This window comes from Callithrix jacchus, chromosome 15, assembly GCF_049354715.1.
Source record: "Callithrix jacchus isolate 240 chromosome 15, calJac240_pri, whole genome shotgun sequence".
Lineage (NCBI taxonomy): Eukaryota > Metazoa > Chordata > Mammalia > Primates > Cebidae > Callithrix > Callithrix jacchus.
The window spans coordinates 33,429,200-33,455,278 of NC_133516.1; the positions used below are offsets into that span (position 1 = coordinate 33,429,200).

At 36.7% G+C, this 26,079-nt stretch overlaps 1 protein-coding gene across 36 annotated transcripts in view; it reads left to right on the forward strand.

The window, feature by feature from the left end:
* Positions 1 to 26,079, forward strand: part of DOCK3 (dedicator of cytokinesis 3) — a 718,052-nt gene that overhangs the window by 185,949 nt on the left and 506,024 nt on the right. For all 36 annotated transcript variants that reach the window (XM_035275648.3, XM_035275652.3, XM_035275649.3 and 33 more), the window contains one exon: positions 1,724 to 1,764. In XM_035275648.3, coding sequence (XP_035131539.2) covers positions 1,724 to 1,764 — 41 coding nt within the window. The remainder of the gene's footprint in view (positions 1 to 1,723; positions 1,765 to 26,079) is intronic.

Genomic DNA, 26,079 nt, shown 5'->3' on the forward strand with positions numbered 1-26,079 from the left:
GTCAGGATTGTCTGGATCTTTTGACCTCGTGATCCACCTGCCTTGTCCTCCCAAAGTGCTGGTATTACAGGCGTAAGTCACCATGCCTGGCATTTTGCTTATTTTTTAGTGGGCTGTTTATTTTCTTATCATTGAGTTTTAAGAGTTCTTTGTATATTTTGGATAACATTCCTATATCAGATAGGTCTTTTGTAAATATTTTTCTCCCAGTCTGTGGCTTGTCATTTTATTCTCATAACAATACCATTCCCAGAGAAGTTTTTAATTTTAATGAAACTGTGTATATCAATTATTTCCTTCATGGATCATGCCTTTGGTGTTGTTAAAAAGTCATTGCTGTACTCAAGGTTACTTACATTTTCTCTTATGTTATCTTGTTGGAGTTTTATAGTTTTGCATTTTACATTAAGGTCTGTGATCCATTTTGACTTTTGTGACTAGGGTAAGGTCTGTATATAAGTTTGTTTATTTTTTGCATGTGGATGTCCAGTTGTTCCAGCACCATTTGTTGAAAACTTTTTTTCTATTTATTACTTTTGCTTCTTTTTCAAAGATCAGTTGACTGTATTTATGTGGGTCTATTTCTGGATTCTCTATTCATTTATCTATTTGTCTAATCTTTCACCAGTATTCATTACTGTCTTGATTACTTTAGCTTTACAGTGTTCTCATTGCTTTTATTGAGGAGAGGCTTTTTGAAGAGACTTAACTGCCATACTTCCTGATGTCATTTTCTGTTATGTTTCTTAAAATACTGTAAAGTATCAAATTGGTAAGTTATCACCATTTTTCCTAAATAAATGGAGAAATTGTGACTCAAGGTGTAAAATGAGTTAATGAAATTTATTATTTCAGCTATTGTTCTAAACAGAGACAGGCTCATCTCTTTTGTTGTTTGTTATTTCTCAGGTGAAAAAAGTTGATTCTTTTTTTCTCATAGCTTTGTTATTTTAAAAGTTAACATGTGGGACAAACTCTTAACAGTAACCTCTCAATTAGTTTAGCAATCAACAATCTCTTTTTTATCTTCCTTCTTTAAATACAACTCTTGAGTTTTTCTTCTACCCACTGGACCTTCTTTCTTTTATATTCAGATAAAGAAACTATAGAAGAGCTCTGAAAATAATACATTGAAATTGAGAAAAGTTGGCAGTAAAATTTTCTTTCTCTGAAAATTGTTTTTTATTGTGTAATTGAAAATTTTATTAGTGTTGCTGTGTGTGAATGATGAAAGGAAATAAATCAAGAAGGTGATCTGCACTAGCAAGGATATTGACTTAAGCAGCTGGAAGGCAAAAAAATGAGAGTAGTGTTTAATATACTGTATGGAAGATTGAAAGAGACCAGGAAACAGAAAGTCTGAGTTGTACTTCCTATCTGCCATGAAAAAGTGATAGATTTTAGCATTTTTCTACCCCAATACCTTTATCTAGGAATTTTTGTGCTGTTGAATTACATGTCCTCCGAAGTCTTTTGTAATTGCATTTCCTTCAGTTGAAAGAATGTTATGCCTTGTGATGAAAATTAGAAATGTTTTATTCATTATAGACTGTTTCTTTTGGAGTAAGCTACTAGGGCAACTCTAGGAATTTTTGTGCTGTTGAATTACATGTGTGTAATTTAAGGAAAGATGTGCACTTATCTATTTCTTTCAAAAAATACTTATATGTTTCTTATTGAACAAGACAGTGTGATTTTAATATTCTCTTATGCTTTGTTTTAGGTTGGTACAGAGGAGTTTCAACAAAGAAGCCAAATGTGAAGGTAACTAAAAGTTTATTAACTTTTCTAATGTGGGAAAGAACTGCCTTGTATGTTTCATATAACAACTGTTAGTGCTTCCTCTTTTAACCTTTTACAGTAGTCACAATGATTATTTTTGTTACAAAACTGCAACAAACTCTTCTCTGTCTCAGCATATTAAAATGTTTCGTCTAAAAGGACAGGAAATGCAGATGTCATCATAGATGCGAAGCTTATCTTGAAAAAGCCTATTCAGGCTTTTAAATATTTTTTCCTTAAGGTATTTGACAAAAAGTAAATTGACTTATTCACAGGCCTACTCCTGTGAAACCATATAATTATATGAATTGTTTCTAAAATGCCCAATGAAAAATATTTTCAAATAATCCAATTAGATATTTCTCTGATCATGTTATTGAAAATGAATTTAAATAAGAATTATTAGTGTAGAATAGTAATTTTATGTGCTAGATTTTGTTTATCACAATTAATATTTATGAAACAAAATATAGTTAATTAGCAGTTATAATACAATTAGGAATAATCTTCCCCAGTAATATAGTTGCAGATACTTCTTTCTGCATATTTTTCATGTAATTAATATTGTCAGCTTTTATTGTATGTTTATGTAGCTTAATATTTGATGCAGTATTCTTTTCTTTGTATAGAAAAAATACCAAAATTATCACTTTTTCATTCCAAAAGAAAATTGTTTAGAATTCTAATACTCAGTTTTGCCAGTAGAATCATTCAGTTTGATTAGTTTTAAGGTAATTATTATAAAGAAACAATATTTTTACCTTTTAATGTCTCCTAGCTGTGGTTTCTATTTCTTGGCACTGTTGACATTTTGGGCCAGATTATTTTTTATTGTGGGAGACAGTCTTGTGCATTGTGAGATGTTTAGCAGAGTATGTGGCTTCTACCTACTAGATGTCAGCAACACTCTGTCCCTTAGTGTGACAACAAAAGAGAACTTCCAACGTTGTCGAATTTGTCTTGGGGACAAAATGACTTCTGGTTGAGAACCACTGCATATAGGTAATTTTTCTTATATTTCTAATTTTGAAATATATTCATGAATGCCTATGTGGGAATAGTTTCTACTTGTAGTTTATTTCTTAAATTTTGATTTAAAATTGTTGAAAAGTTAGAACTAGAATAAGTGAGCATTCTTATAGGTGAATAGTTGTAATTTTTGATATCACATGCTATGTATTTATTTTTAGTAATATTTCTTATCTTGACCACCTCCCCATTACCTTATTTTCAATACAAGTGTTTGGAGATCAGTGCATAGACTGTGCTCATTAAAATTATTGTGTATTTGTGATTAAAGCATCAAATTGATGTAAAGTGTGTGGTTTGAAAACATTATTGAGACAGGAATGATGATACCCTTAAAATCTTAAACATAACAGTTTTTATTATATCTTCCTACACAACAACATACTCCAAAATTTAATGGATTAAATTAACAAACATTTTCTCTCTCATGATTTTATGGGTTGACTGGGTCAGCTGGGTAGCTAGTTATTCTGAGATGTGTAAGGTTACCTGTGGCAACAGTCAACTGTGGTCTCAGTGTCCAGGACATTCTGTTAGGAATGTCCAAGAGAGTTTACTCATATGTCTGGCATCTTGGCAGGGATGGCTGGAAGACTTGTCTTCAGCTAGACCACCAACATAACCAGGTTTCTCTGTGTAGACTCAGGGTTTCTCTAATTTTATGTGGCTTCATATGGTTTCTCCAGCAAGTAATTTGAGTTTTATTTTAGAATCAAGGAAAAGTACTTGGAACCTCATACTTAGTTCCAAATTCTCTTTCCTACAGAAAAAGTTTTTGAACTCTGTGGGAGAGGGCATTTTGTGATTACTCTTAGCAATGTTTTCACAAGCTAAATAAAATGAACCTAACTTATGCTACTCCAAAGAATGTTAGAGCTCTTTTTGTCTATACTCCTTTAATTTTATCACTTTGAGGGCTAATGCAGTATTCAGAGATTGTATATTTTGGTAATATCTCCACTCTAGAATCTTAGGTTATAGCATTTATTAGCAACATGTATCTATATATTTTTAATAGCTTGTATCTGTATTCTTAAACTTAAAAAAATACGGAAAGACAGTATTACTAACTGAATTTCATCCTGTGTCAGTGATTTATGGAACCAGTTATTTAATGTTTGTAAAATGTAATCATTTAGGGATACAACATACTTAAAATGATACAAAAATAAATGCATTTCTGTATATCCTTTATTTGTGCTAATATGGTCCTACTATGCTTGATATTAGCCAGAAAGCTAAGAAGTGATCTTATTTTAGTCACAATATGTAAAATTTTTTATAGGCTTTTCATAGCTATTAGTGGTTAAAGAAAAAATAAGGATGACTTATCAAAGTTTTTTTTTAGTCATATATGATTTATACTAATAAACTAAAACAAAATAGCTCAAAATAATATCTGAACTAGACAGTGAATTTTATTTATTTGTGAATGAATGAGATGGAGAGTCATCCAGGCTGGAGTGCAGTGTCATGATTATAGCTCACTAAAGCTTCGTACTTGTGGGCTCAGGCTGTCCTCATCCCTCAGCCTCCTGAGTAGCTGGATCTACAGAAACATACTGCCACACCCAGATAACTCCCCCCACACACACTTTTTGTAGTAATGGGGTATCTCTGTGTTGCCCAGGCTGGTCTTGAACTCTGGAGCCCAAGTGATGCTTCTGCCTCAGCCTCCCAAAGTGCTGGGATTACAGACAGGCACAACTGTGCCTGACCAGCATTTAGATATATTAGTAAATGATGAAACAGTTCTTCCTATAAAAGTTTTTGACTGACTCAAGATGGTGTGGTGAGAACACCCAGGATTGAAGCTATCAGGTAACAAGCAGAGGGTGAGTCAGGGCCGCATTTCCAGATGGATCTTTTTTGCCCATAGAACAGGGAAATTCCCAGGTATAAAAGAGACGTGAGATGCCAGCAAAGGGGTTTTGGCTGGTGCAGCCGGTGGCTGGTGCAGCCGGAGGCCGGTGCTGCAGCGCAACGGTGATTCACAGCGCTCCACACAAAGCACACTGGTTCAGGTGCCCTGTTGAACCGGCAATCTGAGACTTCAGAGGGCAGATTGGCATATCCATCTGATTGAACGGGACTTGGACAGTGAGCCAGGCCAGGAGATTCCAGGGAAATGGCATTTGGGCCAGGGCAGTGGGACAAAGAAAATGGCGATTCCAAATGCACCACGTGAAGAGTTTCACTGTGGGCACAGCTGAACCCAGGACAGCGCAGCTCGGTGGGGGAGGGGCGTTTGCCATTACTGAGGCAACCCGCTCCTACTGAGGTACACTCCCATTGCTGACACAGCCTGCCATTGCCGAGGCAACCCTCCACAACAGAGAGACTCTGCCACAGGGTGTAGCCTGTGGAAGCAGGGTGGAGACTGCAGCAGCAGGACAGAGCCTGCAGCAACAGGGTGGACCTCACACCAGCAGGGCAGAGCCTCGGCAGGCAAATAGTGACTAGACTGCCTCCTAGCTGGGAAGAACAGTGCAATAGACACATAAAGAAAACCCCAAACCCCCGAGACAGAGCATCAGAGAAAAAAAGGGGTTTTTAAATGAGTTCTGCTTCAGCAGAATTAAATGTAGCAGCCTAACAGCCCTGAATGAACAACAGAGCTCACAGATTAGCACTTCAGCTCCTATAAAGTACAGACTGTCATTTCAAGCAGCACCCTGACGCCTCTATATCCAGAAGACTGACATTTGGCAGGCATAATTCTGGGACAAAGATAGCAGAAAAAGAAACTGGTAGCATCCTTCACTTTTCTACAGCCGCTATAGGTGCATCCCAGACAAGCAGGGCCTGGAGTGGACCTCAGCAGTCGTACAGTGGAGGGGCTAGACTGTTAGAAGGAAAACCAAGTAACAGAAATACTTCATCAACAATCTGGGCGTCCACTCAGAGACCCAATCGAAAAGTCAGCAACTACTCAGATGACAGGTGGATAAATCCACAAAGATGGGAAGAAACCAGCGCTAAAAGGAGGAAAACACCCAAAACCAGAACACCGCGACTGCTACAAAGGACCAAAACTACTCACCAGCAAGGAAACAAAGCTGGATGGAGAATGACTGTGATGAAATGATGGAATTAGACTTCAGAAGGTGGATAATGAGAAACTTTTGTGAGCTAAAAGAATATGTTTTAAATCAATGCAAAGAAACTAAGAACCTTGAATAAAGATTTGAAAGAAGATTCGAGGAAATGATAACAAGAATGGATAACTTAGAGAGGAATATGAATGAATTGAAGGAGCTGAAAAACACAACACGAGAACTTCGCGAAGCATGCACAAGTTTCAACAGCCAAATTGACCAAGCAGAAGAAAGAATATCAGAAGTCGAAGATCAACTCAATGAAATAAAATGAGAAACGAAGATCGGAAAAAAAAGCGCAAAAAGGAATGAACAAAGTCTCCAAGAAATGTGGGACCATGTGAAGAGACCTAACCTACGTTTGATAGGTGCACCAGAATGTGACGAAGAGAATGAGTCCAAGCTGGAAAATACTCTTCAGGACATTATCCAGGAAAATTTTTTCCACCTAGCAAGACAGGCCAACACTCAAATGCAGGAAATACAGAGAACACCACAAAGATATTCCGCAAGAAGAGCAACCCCAAGGCACATAATCGTCAGATTCACCAGGGTTGAAATGAAGGAGAAAATACTAAGGGCAGCCAGAGAGAAAGGTCGGGTCACCCACAAAGGGAAGCCCATCAGACTCACAGCAGATCTCTCAGCAGAAACTCTACAAGCCAGAAGAGAGTGGAGGCCAATATTCAACATCCTTAAAGAAAAGAACTTTCAACCCAGAATTTCATATCCAGCCAAACTGAGCTTCATAAGTGAAGGAAAAATAAAATTCTTTGTTAACAAGCAAGTACTCAGAGATTTTGTCACCACCAGGCCTGCTTTACAAGAGCTCCTGAAAGAGGCACTACACACAGAAAGGAACAACCAGTACCAGCCATTCCAAAATCACACTAAATGCTAAAGAGCATCAACATAATGAAGAATCTACATCAACTACTGGGCAAAACAGCCAGCTAGCATCAAAATGGCAGTATCAAATTCACACATAACAATATTAACCCTAAATGTCAATGGACTAAATGCACCAATCAAAAGAGACAGACTGGCAAATTGGATAAAAAACCAGAACCCATCAGTGTGCTGTATCCAGGAAACTCATCTCACATGCAAGGATACACAAAGGCTCAAAACAAAGGGATGGAGGAAGATTTACCAAGCAAATGGAAAGCAAAAAAAAAAAGCTGTAGTTGCAATTCTCATCTCTGATAAAATAGACTTTAAAGCAACGAAGATTAAAAGAGACAAAGAAGGACATTACATAATGGTAAAAGGATTGATACAACAAGAAGAGCTAACAATCCTAAATATATATGGACCCAATACAGTAGCACCGAGATATGTAAGGCAAGTTCTTAATGACTTACAAAGAGACTTAGACTCCCACACAATAATAGTGGGAGACTTTAACACTCCACTGTCAATAATAGATCATCCAGACAGAAAATCAACAAGGGGATTTAGGGTTTGAAATCAGACCTGGAACAAGCAAACCTGATAGACATTTACAGAACTCTGCACCCCAAATTCACAGAATATACATTCTTCTCAACACCACATCACACCTACTCTAAAATTGACCACATAATTGGAAGTAAAGCACTCCCCAGCAAATGCAAAACAACTGAAATCCTAACAAACAGTCTTTTAGACCATAGTGCAATCAAGTTAGAACTCAGAATTCAGAAACCAACCCAGAATCGCACAGCTTCATGGAAACTTAACAACTGGCTCTTGAATGTTGACTGGATAAACAACGAAATGAAGGCAGAAATAAAGAAGTTCTTCAAAACCAATGAGAATGAATACACAACATGCCAGAATCTCTGGGACACATTTAAAGCAGTCTCTAGAGGAAAATATATAGCAATAAGTGCCCATATGAGGAGAATGGAGAGATCCAAAATTGACACCCTATCATCAAAATTGAAAGAGCTAGAGGAGCAAGATCCAAAAAACTCAAAACCTAGCAGAAGACAAGAAATAACTAAGATCAGAGCTGAACTGGAGGAGATAGAGACACGAAAAATCCTTCAAAAATCAATAAATGCAAGAGCTGGTTTTTTGAAAAGATCAACAAAATAGACAGACCACTAGCCAGATTGATTAAAAATAAAAGAGAGAACCAAATAGATGCAATAAAAAATGATAAAGGGGAAATCACGACAGATTCCACAGAAATTCCAACTATCATCAGAGAATATTACAAACAACTCTATGCACAAAAACTAGTAAACCTGGAAGAAATGGATAAATTCCTGGACTCCTGTGTCCTCCCAAGCCTAAACCAGGAGGAAGCTGAAACTATGAATAGACCAATAACAAGGTCTGAAGTCCAGGCAGCAATTAAGAGCCTACCACACAAAAAAAGCCCAGGTCCAGATGGGTTCACAGCCGAATTCTACCAGACACACAAAGGGGAGCTGGTACCATTTCTTCTGAAGCTGTTCGAAATAATCCAAAAAGAGGGAATCCTTCCCAAATCATTTTATGAGACCAACATCATCCTGTTACCAAAACCCGGCAGAGACCCAACAAGAAAAGAAAACTTCAGGCCAATATCCATGATGAACATAGATGCAAAAATCTTCAATAAAATATTGGCAAGCAGATTGCAACAGGACATCAAAAAACTTATCCATCATGATCAAGTAGGATTCATCCCGGGGATGCAAGGCTGGTTCAACATACGCAAGTCTATAAACATAATTCACCACATAAACAGAACCAAAAACAAAAACCACATGATTATCTCCATTGATGCAGAGAAGGCCTTTGACAAAATTCAACAGCCCTTTATGCTAAAAATTTTCAGTAAACTCGGTATCGATGGAACGTATCTCAAAGTAATAAAAGCTATTTATGACAAACCAACAGCCAATATCATACTGAATGGGCAAAAACTGGAAGCATTCCCTTTGAAGTCTGGAACTAGATAAGGATGCCCTCTTTCACCACTCCTATTCAATATAGTACTGGAAGTTCTAGCCAGAGCAATCAGGCAAGAAAAAGAAATAAAGGGTATTCAAATAGGAAAGGTGGAAGCCAAATTGTCTCTATTTGCAGACGACATGATAGTATACCTAGAAGACCCCATCGCCTCAGCCGAAAAACTTCTGAAACTGATAAGCAACTTCAGCAAAGTCTCAGGATATAAAATCAATGTCCAAAAATCACAAGCGTTCCTCTATACCAATAACAGACTTAAGAAAGCCAAGTCAAGAATGAACTGCCATTCACAATTGCTACAGAAAGAATAAAATACCTTTGAATACAACTCACAAGGAACGTAAGGGATCTCTTCAAGGAAAACTACAAACCATTGCTCAACGAAATAAGAGAGGACACAAACAGATGGAGAAACATTCCATGTTCATGGTTAGGAAGAATTAATATCATGAAAATGGCTATATTGCCCAAAGTAATTTATAGAATCAATGCGATCACCATCAAGCTACCATTGACTCCTTCACAGAACTGGAAAAAATCATCATGAACTTCATATGGAACCAAAGGAGAGCCCGCATAGCCAAGTCAATGCTAAGAAAAAAAAAACAAAAAACACAGCGGGGGGCATTACAATACCGGATTTCAGCATATACTACAAGGCTACAGTAATCAAAACAGCATGGTAGTGGTACCAAAACAGAGATATAGACCAATGGAACAAAACAGAGGCATCGGAGGCAACACAACCTATCTACAACCATACAATCTTTGATAAACCTGACAAAAACAAGCAATGGGGAAAGGATTCCCTGTTTAATAAATGGTGTTGGGAAAACTGGCTAGCTATGTGCAGAAAGCAGAAACTGGACCATTTCCTGACACTTTACACTAAAATTAAGTCCCGATGGATTAAATACTTAAACATTATTCCTGACATCATAAAAATTTATAGAAGAAAATCTAGGCAAAACCATCCAGGACATAGGAGTAGGCAAGGACTTCATGACCAAAACACCAAAAGCATTGGCAACGAAAGCCAAAATAGACAAATGGGACCTAATCAAACTCCACAGCTTCTGCATGGCAAAAGAAACATTCACTAAAGTGAATTGGCAACCAATAGAATGGGAAAAAATTTTGCAGTTTACTTATTTGACAAAGGGCTGATATCCAGAATTTACAAAGAACTCAAATAGATTTATCGGAAAAAAACAAACAAGCCCATTCAAAAATGGGCAAAGGATATTAACAGACACTTTACAAAAGAAGACATATATGAGGCCAACAATCATATGAAAAAATACTCATCATCACTGGTCATTAGAGAGATGCAAATCAAAACCACATTTAGATACCATGTCATGACAGTTAGAATGGCGACCATTAAAAAATCTGGAGACAACAGATGCTGGAGAGGATGTGGAGAAAAAGGAACACTTTTACGCTGTTGGTGGGAGTGTAAATTAGTTCAACCATTGTGGAAGACAGTGTGGTGATTCCTTAAGGTCTTAGAAATAGAAATTCCATTTGACCCAGCAATCCCATTACTGGGTATATATCCAAAGGACTATAAATCGTTCTACTATAAGGACACATGTACACGAATGTTCATTGCAGCACTATTTACAATAGCAAAGACCTGGAATCAACCCAAATGCCTATCGATGATTGACTGAATTGGGAAAATGTGGCACTTATATGCCATGGAATATCATGCAGCAATCAAAAATGATGAGATCGTGTCGTTTATAGGGACATGGATGAATCTGGAGAACATCATTCTCAGCAAAGTGACATAAGAACAGAAAATGAAACACCGCATAGTCTGACTCATAGGCGGGTGATGATAAATGAGAACACATGGACGTAGGGAGGGGAGTACTAAACACTGGGGTCCATTGGAGGGAAAAGGGGAGGGTCTAGGGGGGGAGCAGGGGAGGGATAGCCTGGGGAGAAATGCCAAATATGTGTGAAGGGGAGAAAGGAAGTAAAACACACTGCCATATGTGTACCTATGCAACTGTCTTCCATGTTCTGCACATGTACCCCAAAACCTAAAATGCAATAAAAAATTAAAAAAAAAAGATTTTAAAAATTTTACAAAGGTTAATCTTTTTGTTTTCTGTATTATTTTGTAGTAAAATGTTTAGAAGGAAAAACTGGGGTGACTATTATTCTTTTTTTTATGACTACATATTAAAATTTTACAGTTTAAGAGAAGCATGATAGCCAGGAAATATAACTAAATTTTTTTAAATTACATTTTAGGTTATGGGGTAAATGGGCAGAACATGCAAGATAGTTTCATAGGTACACACGTGGCAATGTGATTTGCTGTTTTTTTCCCCTTCACCCACATCTTGCATTTCTCCCCAGCTTCCCCACCATTGTTTCTCCCCCATTTCCCTCAAGAGACCCCAGTGTGTAGTGCTTTCTTCCTTGTGTCCATGTGTTCTTACTGTTCTTCACCCGCCTATGAGTGAGAATATGTGGTATTTTATTTGTTCTTGTATCAGTTTGCTGAGAATGGTGTTCTCCAGATTCATCCATGTTCCTACAAAGGTCACGAACTCATCGTTTTTGATTGCTGCATAATATTTCATGATGTATGTGTGCCACATTTTTTTAGTCTAGTGTATCATCGATGGGCATTTGGGTTGGTTCTAGATTTTTGCTGTTGTAAACTGTGCTGCAGTGAACATTCGTGTGCATGTGTTTTTATAGTAGAACAATTTATAGTTATTTGGATATATACCCATTAATGGGATTGCTGGGTCAAATGAAATTTCTATTTCCATGTTTTTGAGGAATCGCCACACTGTCTTTCACAATGGTTGAAGTAATTTACACTTTCGCCAGCAGTGTAAAAGTGTTTGTATTCCTCCACATCCTTCACAGCATCTATTGTCTCCAGATTTTATAATGATCGCCATTCTAACTAGTGTGAGGTTGTATCTCAATGTCGTTTTGATTTGCATTTCTCTGATTACCAGTGATTATGAGCATTTTTTCATATGTTTGTTGGCTTCATGTAGGTCTTCTTTTGTAAAGTGTCTGTTCATATCCTTTGCCCACTTTTGATTGGGCTTTTTTTTTTTTTTTTTTTCTGTAAATCTGTTTGAGTTCTTTGTAAATTCTGGATATTAGGTCTTTGTCAGATGGGTAAACTGCAAACATTTTTTCCCATTCTGTTGGTTGCCGATTCACTCTAGTGACTGTTTCTTTTGCTGTGCAGAAGCTGTGGAGTTTGATTAGGTCCCATTTGTCTATTTTGGGTTTTTTTGCCAATGCTTTGGTGTTTTGGTCATGAAGTCCTTGCCTACTCTTATGTCCTGAATGGTTTTGTCTAGATTTTCCTCTAGGGTTTTTATGGTGCCACGTCTTATGTTTAAGTCTTTAATCCATCTGGAGTAATTTTAGTGTAAGGTGTCAGGAAAGGGTCCAGTTTCGGCTTTCTGCACATAACTAGCCAGTTTTCCCAACACCATTTATTAAACAGGGAATCCTTTCCCCATTGCTTGTTTTTGTCAGCTTTATTGAAGAGTGTATTGTTGTGGATATGATGTATTGGCTCTGGTGCCTCTGTTTTGTTCCATTGGTCTATATCTTTTTTTTGGTACCAGTACAATGCTGTTTTGATTATGGTAACCTTGTAGTATAGTTTGAAGCTTGGTAGTGTGATACCTCCCACTGTGTTCTTTTTGCGTAGAATTGACTTGGCTATGCGGGCTCTCTCTTGGTTCCATATGAAGTTCAAGGTGTTTTTTTCCAGTTCTGTGAAGAAAGTCAATGGTAGCTTGATGGGGATAGCATTGAGTTTTTAAATTACTTTGGGCAGTATGGCCATTTTCATGATATTGATTCTTCCTAACCATGAACATGGAATGTTTCTCCATCTGTTTGTGTCCTCTCTTATTTCATTGAGCAGTGGTTTGTAGTTCTTTTTGAAGGGGTCCCTTACGTTTTTTTTAAGTTGTATTTCTGGGTATTTTTTTCTCTTTGTAGCAAGTGGGAATGGCAGTTCATTCTTGATTTGGCTCTCTTTAAGTTTGTTATTGGTGCATATGAATGCTTGTGATTCTTGCACATTGATTTTATATCCTGAGACTTTGCTGAAGTTGCTTATAAGTTTCAGGAGTTTTTGGTCTGAGACGATGGCGTCTTCTAGATATACAATCATGTTGTCTGCAAATAGAGACAATTTGGCTTTCTTTTTTTTAATTCGAATACCCTTTATTTCTTTTTCTTGCCTGATTGCTCTGGCTAGAATTTCCAGTACTATATTTAATAGGAGTCGCGAGAGAGGGCATCCTTGTCTAGTGCCAGATTTCAAAGGGAATGCTTCCAGTTTTTGCCCATTCAGTATGATATTGGTTGTGGGTTTGTCGTAAATAGCTTTTATTATTTTGAGATATGTTCCATCAATACTGAGTTTATTGAGGGTTTTTACCATAAAGGGCTGTTGAATTTTGTTAAAGGCCTCTCTGCATCAATTGACATAATCATGTGGTTTTTGTTTTTGGTTCTGTTTATGTGGTGAATTACGTTTTTAGAGTTGTGTATGTTGAACTAGCCTTGCATTCCTGGGATAAATCCTACTTGATTTTGTTTTTTAAGTTTTTGATGTGCTGTTGCAATCGGCTTGTCAGTATTTTGTTGAAGATTTTTGCATCTATGTTCATCATGGATATGTGCCTGAAGTTTTCTTTTCTTGTTGAGACTCTGCTAGGTTTTGTTATCAGGATGATGTTGGTCTCATAAAATGATCTGGGAAGGATTTCCTCTTTTTAGATTATTTGGAATAGTTACAGAAGTAGTGGTAAAAGTTCCTCTTTGTGTGTCTGGTAGAATTCAGCTGTGAACCCATCTGGATCTGGGCTTTTTTTGTTGTGTGGCAGGCTCTTAATTGCTGCCTCAACTTCAGACCTTGTTATTGGTCTGTTCATAGTTTTGGCTTCCTCCTGGTTTAGGCTTGGGAGGACACAAGTGTCCAGGAATTTATTCATTTCTTCCAGGTTTACTAGTTTATGTGCATAGAGTTGTTTGTAATATTCTCTGATGATGGTTTGAATTTCTTTGGAATCTGTGGTGATTTTTTTTATTGTTTTTTATGTTAGATGATTTTAAGAATGATAGTTTATTGTCTTTTCATATTTTTAGGACTTTGTTTTTTCTGCATACACTTGTATAGTAGAACTTACTTTGGTTTTATAATTTTAGAGACCAAAGCAAGGTTTTGAGACATAGTGTTATTTCCACTGGTGAAATGCCATGTTTTCCATTTGTTAGAATTATCGAAATACTAACTTTTTGGCCAGGCATGGTTGCTCTTGCCTGTAATCGCAGTACTTTGTGAGGTTTATACAGGTGGATCACTTGAGGCCAGAAGTTGGAGACCAGCCTGGCCAACATGGAGAAACGCTCTATGAAAAACACAAAAATTAGCCTTACTTGGTGGTGCACTTTTGTAATTTCAGCTACTTGGAGGGCAAAGACAGGAGAATTGCTTTAACTTCGGAGGTAGGGATTGCAGTGAGCTGAGATCTTGTGGACAATAATGGGAGACTCTGTCTCAAAAAAACCTCAAAACCAAACAACAACAACAAACACAAAACTTAAGGGCATACATGAAGAATTAAGGAATAAGAAATATAATTGAGAAAAAAAGATAATAGTTGATTTTAATTTTGTGCTTTTTATATAATATGTGCTCTAGAGGAATAATGAAATTCGGTACAGTTTATATTTACTTTTATTTTATGGTTTCATTTTCAGCTATTACACAATAGTTGTTAATAGGTTTTGCAGCATTCTGTGAGATAGGAACAGGGCCTTTTAGAACATTTTGCACAGCAAAGAAGTTACAGGACGTGTTCAGGGAATAGTAAATATTTTAAGCTGGGTAAGGCATAGTGTAGGAGAGTGATGAGTGATGGATGGGTAAGGCAGAAAAGGTATTGAATTGATATATTTAGAGTTATATGCCAAAGAAATCTAAGGAATTTAGACTTTGGCAACAGGAAATCTGTCGTTCAACAGACATGAAACCTTTACTTTCATACAGTATAGCTATAAAATCGGGTTTATCAGAAAATCAAAAAGTAAATCTTGAAGGTATTTACTGTCAGGAAACTTGTTTGAACCTGGGAGGCAGTGGTTCAAGCAGTTGAATTTTTTAGAATATTTAAGGTAAATGTTAAAGTATTTATGAATAATTTTTGAAATTTTCTCTAAAAATACTATAATGGGTAAAATGTGTGTGTGTAGATTAATGAGTTAAACTGGCAAAATGTCGGTAATTGTTGAAGCTGAGTGATGGATTCATAGAGATTTATTATACTGTTGTCTAATTTTGTGTGTATTTGAAATGGGGATTATGAAATGGGTGATATCTCATAAAATTGTAATGATGAATCAATGAGTGTTTATGAAACTTTTAATGCAGTACCTAGCATTTAAGTGCATGATAATTCTTTTGCACTGTTGCCTCTTACTATTTAAAGAATGAGACTGTGAAGACTGCCAACACCTTGGAGGACAGAGAATGAGGACGTGGCAAAAAAAAAAAAAAAGACCAATGGGATGATAGTTGGCTAAGGATGACAGTTTTTAAAAATAGGGGTAATAAATGGTTATCAGTACTGTGGAGTAGAATGAGTAATGAATAGGAGCTGTGTGTACACACAGCTATGAATTATTACCATGAAATAAAAAATCAGTAAAGGGGAAAAGGTATTGTGGTAACTGTCTGTGATGAATTACCTTTTCATGTGCTGCTGGAACCTCATCTCTAGTAAAAATACAAAAACTAGCTGGGAATGGTGGTGCATACCTGTAGTCCCAGCTACTCAGGAGGCTGAGGCAGGAGAATTGCTTGAACCCGGAGTCAGAGGTTGCAGTGAGCTCAGATTGTGCCACTGCACTTCAGGCTGGGTGCCAAAACAAGACTCCATCTCAAAAAAAAAAACAAAACCCCATTGTTATTGTTAGGTTGTCTAAGTCTTTTAGTATATCTAGAGGTACTTATTTTAGGAATCTTTATGTTTCAATGTTGAACACATGGATATTTAGGTTAGTTAAGTCTTGTTCAGTTGAACCTTCATCATTATGTCATGTTCTTTTTTGTTCTTTTTATTTATTGTCGTTCATTTAAAGTCTGTTTTATCTGATATAAGAATAGTAACCCCTGATTGTTTTTGTTTTTCATTTGCATAGTAAATCTGTCTTCAGCCCTTTACCTTGAGCCTATGGGTGTTGCTACATCTGAGATAGATCTAAAGATGATGGACAGACGGGTCTTTTTTTGTTGTTCAAGTTTCTACTTTTTGCCTTTTAAATGGAGTGTTTATTTACATTCGACATTAATACTGATACGTGATGTTTTGATCCTATCATGAAGTTGTTAACTGGCTGTTTTTAGTTTCTAATGTGCAGTTGCTTTATAAGCTATGTACTTAAATGTGCTTGTGTGACAGCAGGTATTGTTCTTTTTGTTTCTGTGTTTTGAACTCTCCGGTAAGGCTGGTCTAGTGCTAACAAATTATTTTAGTGCTTTCTTGTCTGGGAAAGATTTTAGTTCCCCTTTGCTAATGAAGCTTAGTTGGTAGGATATCAAATTTTTGGTTGGAATTTTTCTTCCTTTTTTTTGAGATGGAGTTTCGCTTTTGTTACCCAAGCTGGAGTGCAATGGTGCGATCTTGGCTCACTGCAACCTCCACCTTCTTGGTTCAGGCAATTCTCCTGCCTCAGCCTCCTGAGTAGCCAGGATTACAGGCACGTGCCACCGTTCTTAGCTAATTTTTTGTATTTTTAGTGGAGACAGGGTTTCACCATGTTGACCATGATGGTCTCGATCTCTTGACCTTGTGATCCACTTGCCTCGGCCTCCCAAAGTGCTGGGATTACAGGCGTGAGCCACCATGGATTTTTTTTTCTTTAAGAATGCCTAAAACAGGCCCCTAGTTATTCCTGGTTTATAAGTTTTTTTTTTTTTTTTTGAGAAGTCCACTGTTTTCTTGATGGGATTTCTTATTGTATGTTATGTGATGTTTTTCTCTAGTTGTCGTCCAGATTTTTTTTTTTAGCATTGACTTCGTTCAGTCTTGCAGACTATATGCCTTGGTGATACAGGTGATTTTTATTTTATATTGTGCCTCACAGGTGTTCTCTGGAGTTCTTGTGTTTAGATGTCTTCCCCACTAGTAAGATTAGGGAAAATTTTTTGAATTATTTTCTCAAATGTATTTTCCAGATTGTTTACCTTTTTTCTTCTTTCTCAGAAATGCAAATAATTTATATGTTTGGTTGCTTTACATTTTTAATATTTTTTGAAGACTTTGTTCATTAAAAAAATTTATTTATTTTTGTCTGGATGAGCTCGAAGTTTTTTTTTTCCTCTTGAGACAGGGTCTTGCTCTGTCATTCAGTCTAGAGTACAGTTGCGTGATCATGGCTCACTGCAGCTTTGATCTCCCAGGCTCAAGTGGCTCCTCTACTTCAGGCTTTTGAGAAGCTGGGACCACAGGCACATATTATCATGCCTGGCTAATTTTTTAATGTTTTTGTAGAGGTAGAGTTTTGCCATGTTGCCATATCTGATCTCAAATTCCTGGGCTCAAGCAGTCTTCCTGTCTCAGCCTCCCAAAGTGCTGGAATTACAGGTTGGAGCCATGATGCATGACCAAAAAAACCAGTATTTAAACTCTGATATTCTTTCTTCTGCTTAGGTCAGTCTACTGATAAAGCTTTCAATTGTATTTTGCAATTCTTTGAATTTTGAATTTTAGAAGCTCTGATGGATTTTCTTTTAAGATGTTTATATGTTCTGCCATTGCTTGAATTGCTTTAGAATTTTTTTTGTGTTTTCTTTTAACCTCATTTTTGGTTTTGTTGAGATTTTTTACAGTCCATGCTTTAAATTTTTTATCTGTCTTTTCTGAGTCTCCATTTTGTTTAGGGATCATTGTTGGAGAGGTTGTGCAATTCTTCGTTGGTGTCACTATATTTGTATTTTTCATGGTGTCAGAATTCTTGCCCTGGTTTTTTCTCATTCAGAGACAGTAGGACTTCTAATTTAAAAAATTATCTATCTCCTTCAGTTCTTCTCTGATTTTAGTTATTTCTTGTCTTCTGCTAGCTTTTGAGTTTTTTCGATCTTGCTCCTTTAGCTTTTTCAATTTTGATGGTAAGGGGTTGAATATAGATCTTTCCTTGCTTCTGATATGGGCATTTATTTTTCTCAGTTTTTCTCTAGACACTGCTTTAAATGTGTCTCAGAGATTCTGGTACATTGTGTCTTTGTTCTTGTTGGTTTCAAAGAACATCTTCATTTCTGCCTTTATTTCATTGTTTATTTAGTCAGCATTGAAGAGCGAGTTGTTCAGTTTCCATGAAGTTTTGTTGTTCTGAGTTAGTTTCTTAATGCTGAGTTCTAATTTGATTGCACTGTGGTCTAAGAGACTGTTTGTTAGGATTTCCATTCTTTTGCATTTACTGAGGAGTGATTTACTTCCAATTATGTGGTCAATTTTAGAGAAGGTGTGATGTGGTGCTGAGAAGAATGTGTATTCTGTGGATTTGGGTTGGAGAAATCTATTAGGTTTGGATGGTTTAATTCTGAGATCAAGTCCTGGATAGCCTTGTTAATTTTCTATCTTGAAGTGGAGTGTTAAAGTTTCCCACTATTATTTTGTGGGAGTCTAAGTCTCTCTGTAGGTTTTTAAGAACTTGCTTTATTTATCTGGTGCTTCTCAATTGGGTGCATATGTATTTAGGATCGTTGGTTCTTCTCGTTGCATTGATTCTTTTACCATTATGTAATGCCCTTCTTTGTCTCTTTTGATTTTTGTTGGTTTAAAGTCTATTTTATCAGAGACTAGGATTGCAATTCTTGCTTTGTTTTTTATTTTTGCTCTCCATTTGCTTGATAAATCTTTTTTCATCTTTTGATTTTGAGCCTATGTGTGTCTTTGCACATGAGATGGGTTTCCTGCATACAGCACACCAATGGGTTTGGCTTTTTATCCAATTTGCCAGTGTGCGTTTTTTGATTGGGGCATTTAGCCCATTTACATTTAAGGTTAATATTGTTACGTGTGAAATTGATTCTGCCATTTTGATGCTAGCAGGTTGTTTTTCCAATTAGGTGCTGCAGTTTCTTCATTGTACCTATGATCTTTACCATTTGGTATGTTTTTGGAGTGGGTGTTACTGGTTGTTTTTTTCTATTTTTAGTGCTTCTTTCAGGAGTTCTTGTAAGGCAGGCCTGGTGGTGACAAAATCTCTCAGCAATTGCTTGTTCATAAAGGATTTTATTTTTCCTTCACTTATGAAGCTTAGTTTTGCTGGATATGAAATTCTAGGTTGAAAGTTATTTTTTTTAGGGATGTTGAATATTGGTGTCACTCTCTTATGGCTGGTAGGGTTTTTGCTGAGAGATCTGCTGTGAGTCTGATGGGCTTTTCTCTGTGGGTAACCTGACCTTTCTCTCTGTCTGCCCTTAGCATTTTTCCTTTATTTCAACCTCGGTGGATTTGACGATTATGTGCCTTGGGGTTGCTCTTCTTGAGGAATATCTCTGTGGTGTTTTCTGTATTTCCTGGACTTGAATATTGGCCTGCCTTGCTAGGTTCGGGAAGTTCTCCTGGATAATATTATAAGGAGTGTTTTCCAGCTCGGATTCATTCTCTCCATCACATTCAGGTTCACCTATCGAATGCAGATTAGATATTTTCACATAATCCCATATTTCTTGGAGGCTTTGTTTGTTTTTTTTTTACTCTTATTTCTCTAATCTTGCCTTCTTGATTTATTTCATTGAGTTAATCTTCCATCTCTGATATCCTTTCTTCTGCTTGGTCGATTTTGCTATTGAAACTTACATATACTTGACGAAGTTCTCGTGTTGTGTTTTTCAGCCCCATCAAGTCATTTATATTCTTTTTTAGGCTTTTTATTCTTATTAGTATTGCTTCAAACCTTTTTTCAAGGTTCTTAGTTTTTTTGCATTGGGTTAGAACATGTTTTTTTAGCTCAGAGAAGTTTGTTATTACCCACCTTCTGAAGCCTGTTATTGTCAATTCGTCACACTCAATCTCCATCCAGGTCTCTTCCCTTGTGGAGTTGTGATCCCTTGGAGGAGAGGCATTCTGGTTTGGGGTGTTTTCATCCTTTTTGTGCTTGTTTCTTTCCATCTTTTTGGATTTATTTATCTGTGGTCTTTGTAGCTGGTGATTTTCAAATGGGGTCTCTGAGTGGGCATTTTTTGTTTTGATGATGAAGTTATTTCTTTCTGTTTTTTAGTTTTCCTTTTCACAGTCAGGCCTTGTTGCTGTAGGACTGCTGGAGGTCCACTTCAGATCCTGCTTGCCTGGGAATCACCTGCGTTGGCTGCAGAACAGTAAGGGTTGCTGCCAGTTTCTTTTTCTATTATTTTTTTCCCAGAAGGATACTCGCCAGATGTCAGCCTGTTCTCTGTTCTATGAGGTGTCTTTTTGGATATACAGGGGTTGGGGAGCTGCTTGAGGAGACAGTCTGTTCCATATAGGAGCTCAAGTACTGAGGTGTGAGCTCCATTGTTTTGTTCAGAGCTGCTGGGCAGGCATGTTTAAATCTGCTGCAGCAGAACTTATAACTGCCTTTATTTCCAGGTGCTCTGTCTTGGGAAGGTGGGGCTTTATTTATGACTTCCTGAAATGCTGCTGCCTTTTGTCAGAGATTCCCTGCCCATCAAGGAGGTAGCCTAGTCACAGTCTGCCAGCAGAGACATTGCTGAGCTACAGTGGGCTCTGCTCAGCTTCTATGTGAACTTCCTTGCAGTTTCGTTTACAGAAGTATAGTTAGAACTGCCTTAGTAATGACAGACTGCCTCGGTAGTGTCAGACTGCCTTGGTAATGTTGGATACCCTTCCTCCCATAGAGGTTGACCATCCCAGGTCCAGCTGCACTTGTTGTGAAACTCTCAATCCAGAGTGTTTCAGAGTGCTGATCTTTGTTTTAATGTTTTAACTTCAAGCCACATCACCTGGCTTTCTGTGTCAGTCTTTTTTTTCTTCTGTTGAAAGGTCAGCTCTGTCTCTTAGTCATTTCAGGCACCAGTTGAAATGGCCACCCAGATTTGTGTGAGTGTTTGTTCAGAGACCTTCTGTGCCAGATGAAACAGCCTGGAAACTTGTGGTGCTTTTCAGCTTAGGAATCTCCTGGTCTGTGGGTAGTAGTAAGTTGTTTGGAAATGCAGTGATCGCTCGCCTTCTGTGTTGTTGTCACTGGGAACTGTACTCCAGAGCTGTTCCTATTCAGCCATCTTGGATCCGCCCTTAGATCTTGTGTTGACTCTTGTTTCTTTTGTTGTGTAGAAGCTATTTAGTTTAATTAAACTCCATTTGTTTTTTTTTTTTTTTCATTATTTGCTTTTGAGGTCTTAGTTATAAAATTATAATTATTGTCCTACACCAGTGTGTAGAAGTTGTTTCCTCCCCTTTCCCCTACTTGCCACCCCTCCCCTCATCTCCCCCTTTCTCTTCCGTCATATCTCCCTCTCCCTCCCCTCTCTTTTCCTTCCTTCCTCTACCTTTTAAAAAAAATTTTGGTGAACAATGTCTTGCTCTGACTTCCAGGCTTGAGTATAGTGTTGCTATCATCACTCATTGCAGCCTTGAACTCCTGGGCTCAAGTGATACTTCTGTCTCAGCTATCAGAGTTTCTTGAACTACAGATGAACACCATCACACCAGCTGTTTTTATGTTTTTTTTTTTTTTTTCCATTATTCATTTCACTGTGTTGCCCAGGCTGGTCTTGAGCTCCTGACCTCAAGTAGTCCTCTTTGTCTTGGCCATTCAATGTGCTGACATTTCAGTTGTGAATCACTGTGCTGGGCCTTTTTTATGTTTTCTTCTAGTATTGCTATAGTTTCAGATCTTACATTTAATTTTTAATTCATGTTGAGTTAACTTTTGTATGTGGTGAGAGAGATCTATTCAGTATCATTCTGCATAGGGCTAGCCAGTTTTCTTAGCACCATTTATTGAATAGGGTGTCCTCTTTCCATTGTTTACTATTCTCAACTTTGTCTGAGATCAGTTGATTGTAGGTACGTGGCTTTATTTCTGGGTTTTCTATGTTTCATGAATCTATGTGTCTATTTTTTCACCATTGCCATGCGGTTTATTACTACAGCCTTATGTAGTTTGAATTCAGGTAATGTGATGCTACTAGGTTTGTTCTTTTTGCTTTGTATTTTGTTGACTATTCAGGTCTGCTTTTGGTTTTAAAAAAATTTTTCAGTTATTTTCTTCTAATTCTGTGTAAAATGATGTTGGTAATTTGATTGAAATTGTGCTCAATCTGTAGATCATTTTGGGCAGCATGGTCATTTTGATGATGTAGATTTTTGAATTAGCCTTGAACGTTTTTCATTTATTTGTCATCTGTGATTACTTTCATTAGTGTTTTGTCGTTCTCCTTGTAGAGATCTGTCACCTCCTTGGTTAATGTATTCCTAGGTATTTTATTTTTATGACAGTTGTAAATGGGATTGAGTTCTTGATTTGGTTTTCAGCTTGAGTGCTGTTGGAGTATACTGATTTTTGTACATTGATTTCTGTATCCTGAAACTTTATTGATATTTATTTATCAGGACCAGGAGACTTCTGGAGGAATCTTTAGAATCTTTTAGGGTTAGTGTCATGTAGTAAGTGAACAGATAATTTGACTTCTTTTGCTATTTGGATGCGTTTAATTTTTTATTCATTAACTTTATTTTTTAACGTTTAAATCCAGGGATATATGTGCAGGATGTTCACGTTTTTTTACATAGGTAAACATGTGTGATGGTGATTGGCTGCACAGATCATCCCATCACCTACATATTAAGCCCAGCATTTATTAGCTATTATTCCTGATGCTCTCCCACTCCTTACTCCACCCCGACAGGCCCCAGTGTGTATTGTTTTTCTTTATGTGTCCATGTGTTATTATTCACCTCTCACTTATAAGTGAGAACCCACAGTGTTTTGTTTTTTGTTCCTGTTTCAGTTTGCTAAGGATAATGGCTTCCAACTCTATCCATGACCCTGCAAAGGACATGTCATTTCTTTTTATGGCTTTTTATTCCATGGTGTGTATGTATCACATTTTTTCTAATCCAGTCTATCATTGATGGACATTTAGGTTGAGTCCATGTCTTTGGTAATGTGAATAGTGCTGCAATGAACACATGTTTGAATGTATTTTTATAATAGAATAATTTATATTACTTTGGGTATATACCCAGTAACTGGGTTGCTAGATCAATTAATATTTTTGTCTTTTGGTCTTTGAGGAATCACTACACTGTCTTTCACAATGGTTGAGTAATTTACACTGCCACTAACAAGTAAAAATCTTTTTTTCTCCACAACTGTGCCAGCTTCTGTTGTTTTTTGATTTTTTAAAAGCCATTTTGATTGGCATTAGGTGGTATCTCATTGTACTTAGGATTTGGCATTCTCTAGTGATCAGTGATGTTGAGCTTTTGCTTTTTTCCATGTTTGTTGGCTGAATGAATGTCTTTTGGGAAATTACTGTTCATGTGCTTTGCCCACTTTTTAATGGGGTTGTTTTTTCTTGTCAATTTGTTTAAGCTCCATGTAGACTCTGATATTAGATCTTTTGTCAGATAAATAGGTTATAAAAATTTTGTAGGTTGTCTGCTTATTCTGATGATAATTTCATTTGCTTCAGTGTTTTTTATTTCTTGCTCTCATCTGGTTTCTCTAGCTGGGAATTCCAGTAATATGTTGAATAGAGTGGTGAGGGGGGACATTCTTGCCTTGTTTCAGTTCTTAGAAGTGCTTTCTACTTTTGCCCATTATGATGTTGGCTGTGGGTTTTTAATCTATGGCTCTTGATATTTTGAGATATGTTAATCTGATGTTTAGATTGTTGAGGGTTATCATGAGGGATGTTCGATTTTGTTGAATGCTTTTACTCCATCTATTTGAGATGATGGTATGTTTTCTAAAAAATAAGTTTATGTGGTAAACCACATTTATTGATAATCATATGTTGAACCATCATTGCATCACAGGAATCAAATTCTTTTGATAGTGATGAATTATCTTTTTGATGCACTGCTTTAGTTTGCTAGTATTTCGTTGAGGATTTTTGGATCTATATTTATCGGGGATATTGGCCTATAGTTTTCTATTTTTGTTTTGTCCTTGCCAGATTTTGGTTCAAGGATGATAATGGTTTAGTAGAAGAGTTATGGGGGAGTTCCTCCTTGATGTTCTGGAATAGTTTTAGTAAGATTGGTGGCAGCTCTTTTTGTACGTCTTGTAGAATTTAGCTGTGAATCTGCCTGGTTCAGGGCTTTATTTGTTAGTTGGTTTTTTATTACTGATTCAATATCTAAACATGAAATTGGTCTGTTCTGGGCTCCAGTTTCTTCTTGATTCAATCTTGGGAGATTGTTTACAGGAATTATTTATTTCCTCTAGTTTGTGCACATAGAGATGCTCATTTAGTCTTTGAGGATCTCTTCTGTATCTGTGGTATCTGCTGTAGTAATGTTACCTTTATAGTTTTTGATTATGCTTTTTTTTTTTTTGAGACAGTCTTGCTTTGTCACCCAGGTTGGAATGTACTGGCATAATCTCGGCTCACTACAACCTCCACTTTCTGGGTTGAAGTGATGCTCCCACCTCAGTGTCCCAACTAGCTGGCACTACAGGCATGCGACACTGTGCCAGACTAATTTTGGTATTTTTTTTTTAGAGATTCAGTTTCACCATATTGTCCAGGCTAGTCTCAAACTCCTGAGCTCAAGTGATTTACTTGCCTTGACCTTTCAAAGTGCTGGGATTACAGACATGAACTAATGCGCCTGGCAAATCGTGCTTTTTTTTGAATTTTCTTTTTTGTTTAATGTTTTATCAGCTTTGATAATCCTTTCAAATAATCTACTTTTAATTTTTTTAATTCTTTGTATGGTTTTTGGTCACGATGTTCTTTAGCTTTGCTCTGATCTTTGTTATTTTTTTCTTATACTAACTTTGGTTTGATTTTTATTTTTCTAATTTCTTTAGATGCAACGTTATGTTGTTAATTTTTGACATTTTTATTATTTTTATACAGGCATTTAATGATAACTTTTCTGTTAACATTCGTTTTCAATATTTCAGAAGTTTTGAATTAGTGTGTTTCCTATTTTTATTGCTGAAGTCTTTTTTTATTTCTACCTTATATTTACTTTTTACCCTAAAGTAATTCAGGAACAAGTTGCTTAGGTTCTATGTACTTGTGTGCTGTTGAGAGTTTCTCTTGGTATTAATTTGTGATTTTATTCCACTGTTGTTTTTGAAGACCCTTGATATGATTTCGGGTTTTTTTGAATTTATTGAGACTTGTTTTGTGACTGAGCATATTGTCAAATTTTTGTTTTACTGTTTTTTTTTTTTGCAAATCTCTTTTATGTCTTTTATAAACTTTTTATTTAGATTGGAGAGTATATGCAAAGGTTTGTTACATAGGTAAACATGTTGTGGGGGTCTGTTGTACATATTATTACATCATGCAGGTATTAAGCTCAATACCCAATAGTTAGCTTTTCTGTACCCTCCCTCCTGTCACTTTCTTTCCTCAAGTAGACCCTAGAGTTTATTTATTTTTTTTTTTGTTCATAAGTTCTTATCCTTTAACTCCTACTTATAAGGGAGAACATCCAGTATTTGGTTTTGTTTCTGCATTAGTTTGAAAAGGATTAAAGCCACCGGCTTCATCCATGTTCCTGCAAAAGACATGATGTCATTATTTTTTGTGGCTGCATAATTCATGGTGTATACCTACCACATTTTCTTTGTCTAGTCTGTCATTACTGAGTCATATCGCAGTTCTTTTTTTTTTCTTTTTTTTGAAAGAAAGAAAGAGAAAGGGGGAGAGAGAACAGGAGTCTTGCTCTATTGCCCAGGCTGGAATGCAATCTGAAATAGGTATTAAAAACCTCTTTTATGTCAATAATTGTGCTTTACAGTGGAGACAGGAAGGAATAAGGGAAGACATAAACAGCCAGCCAATATTTCATTTAAGTTTGTGAAATGCTGTGCAAATGCTGAAGAGTGATTTACTTCCAATTATGTGGTCACTTTCAAAATAGGTGTAATGCGATACTGAGAAAAATGTATTTTCTGTGGACCTGGGGTGAAGAATTCTATAAATATTCACTGAGTTTACTGTTCCAGGTCTTAG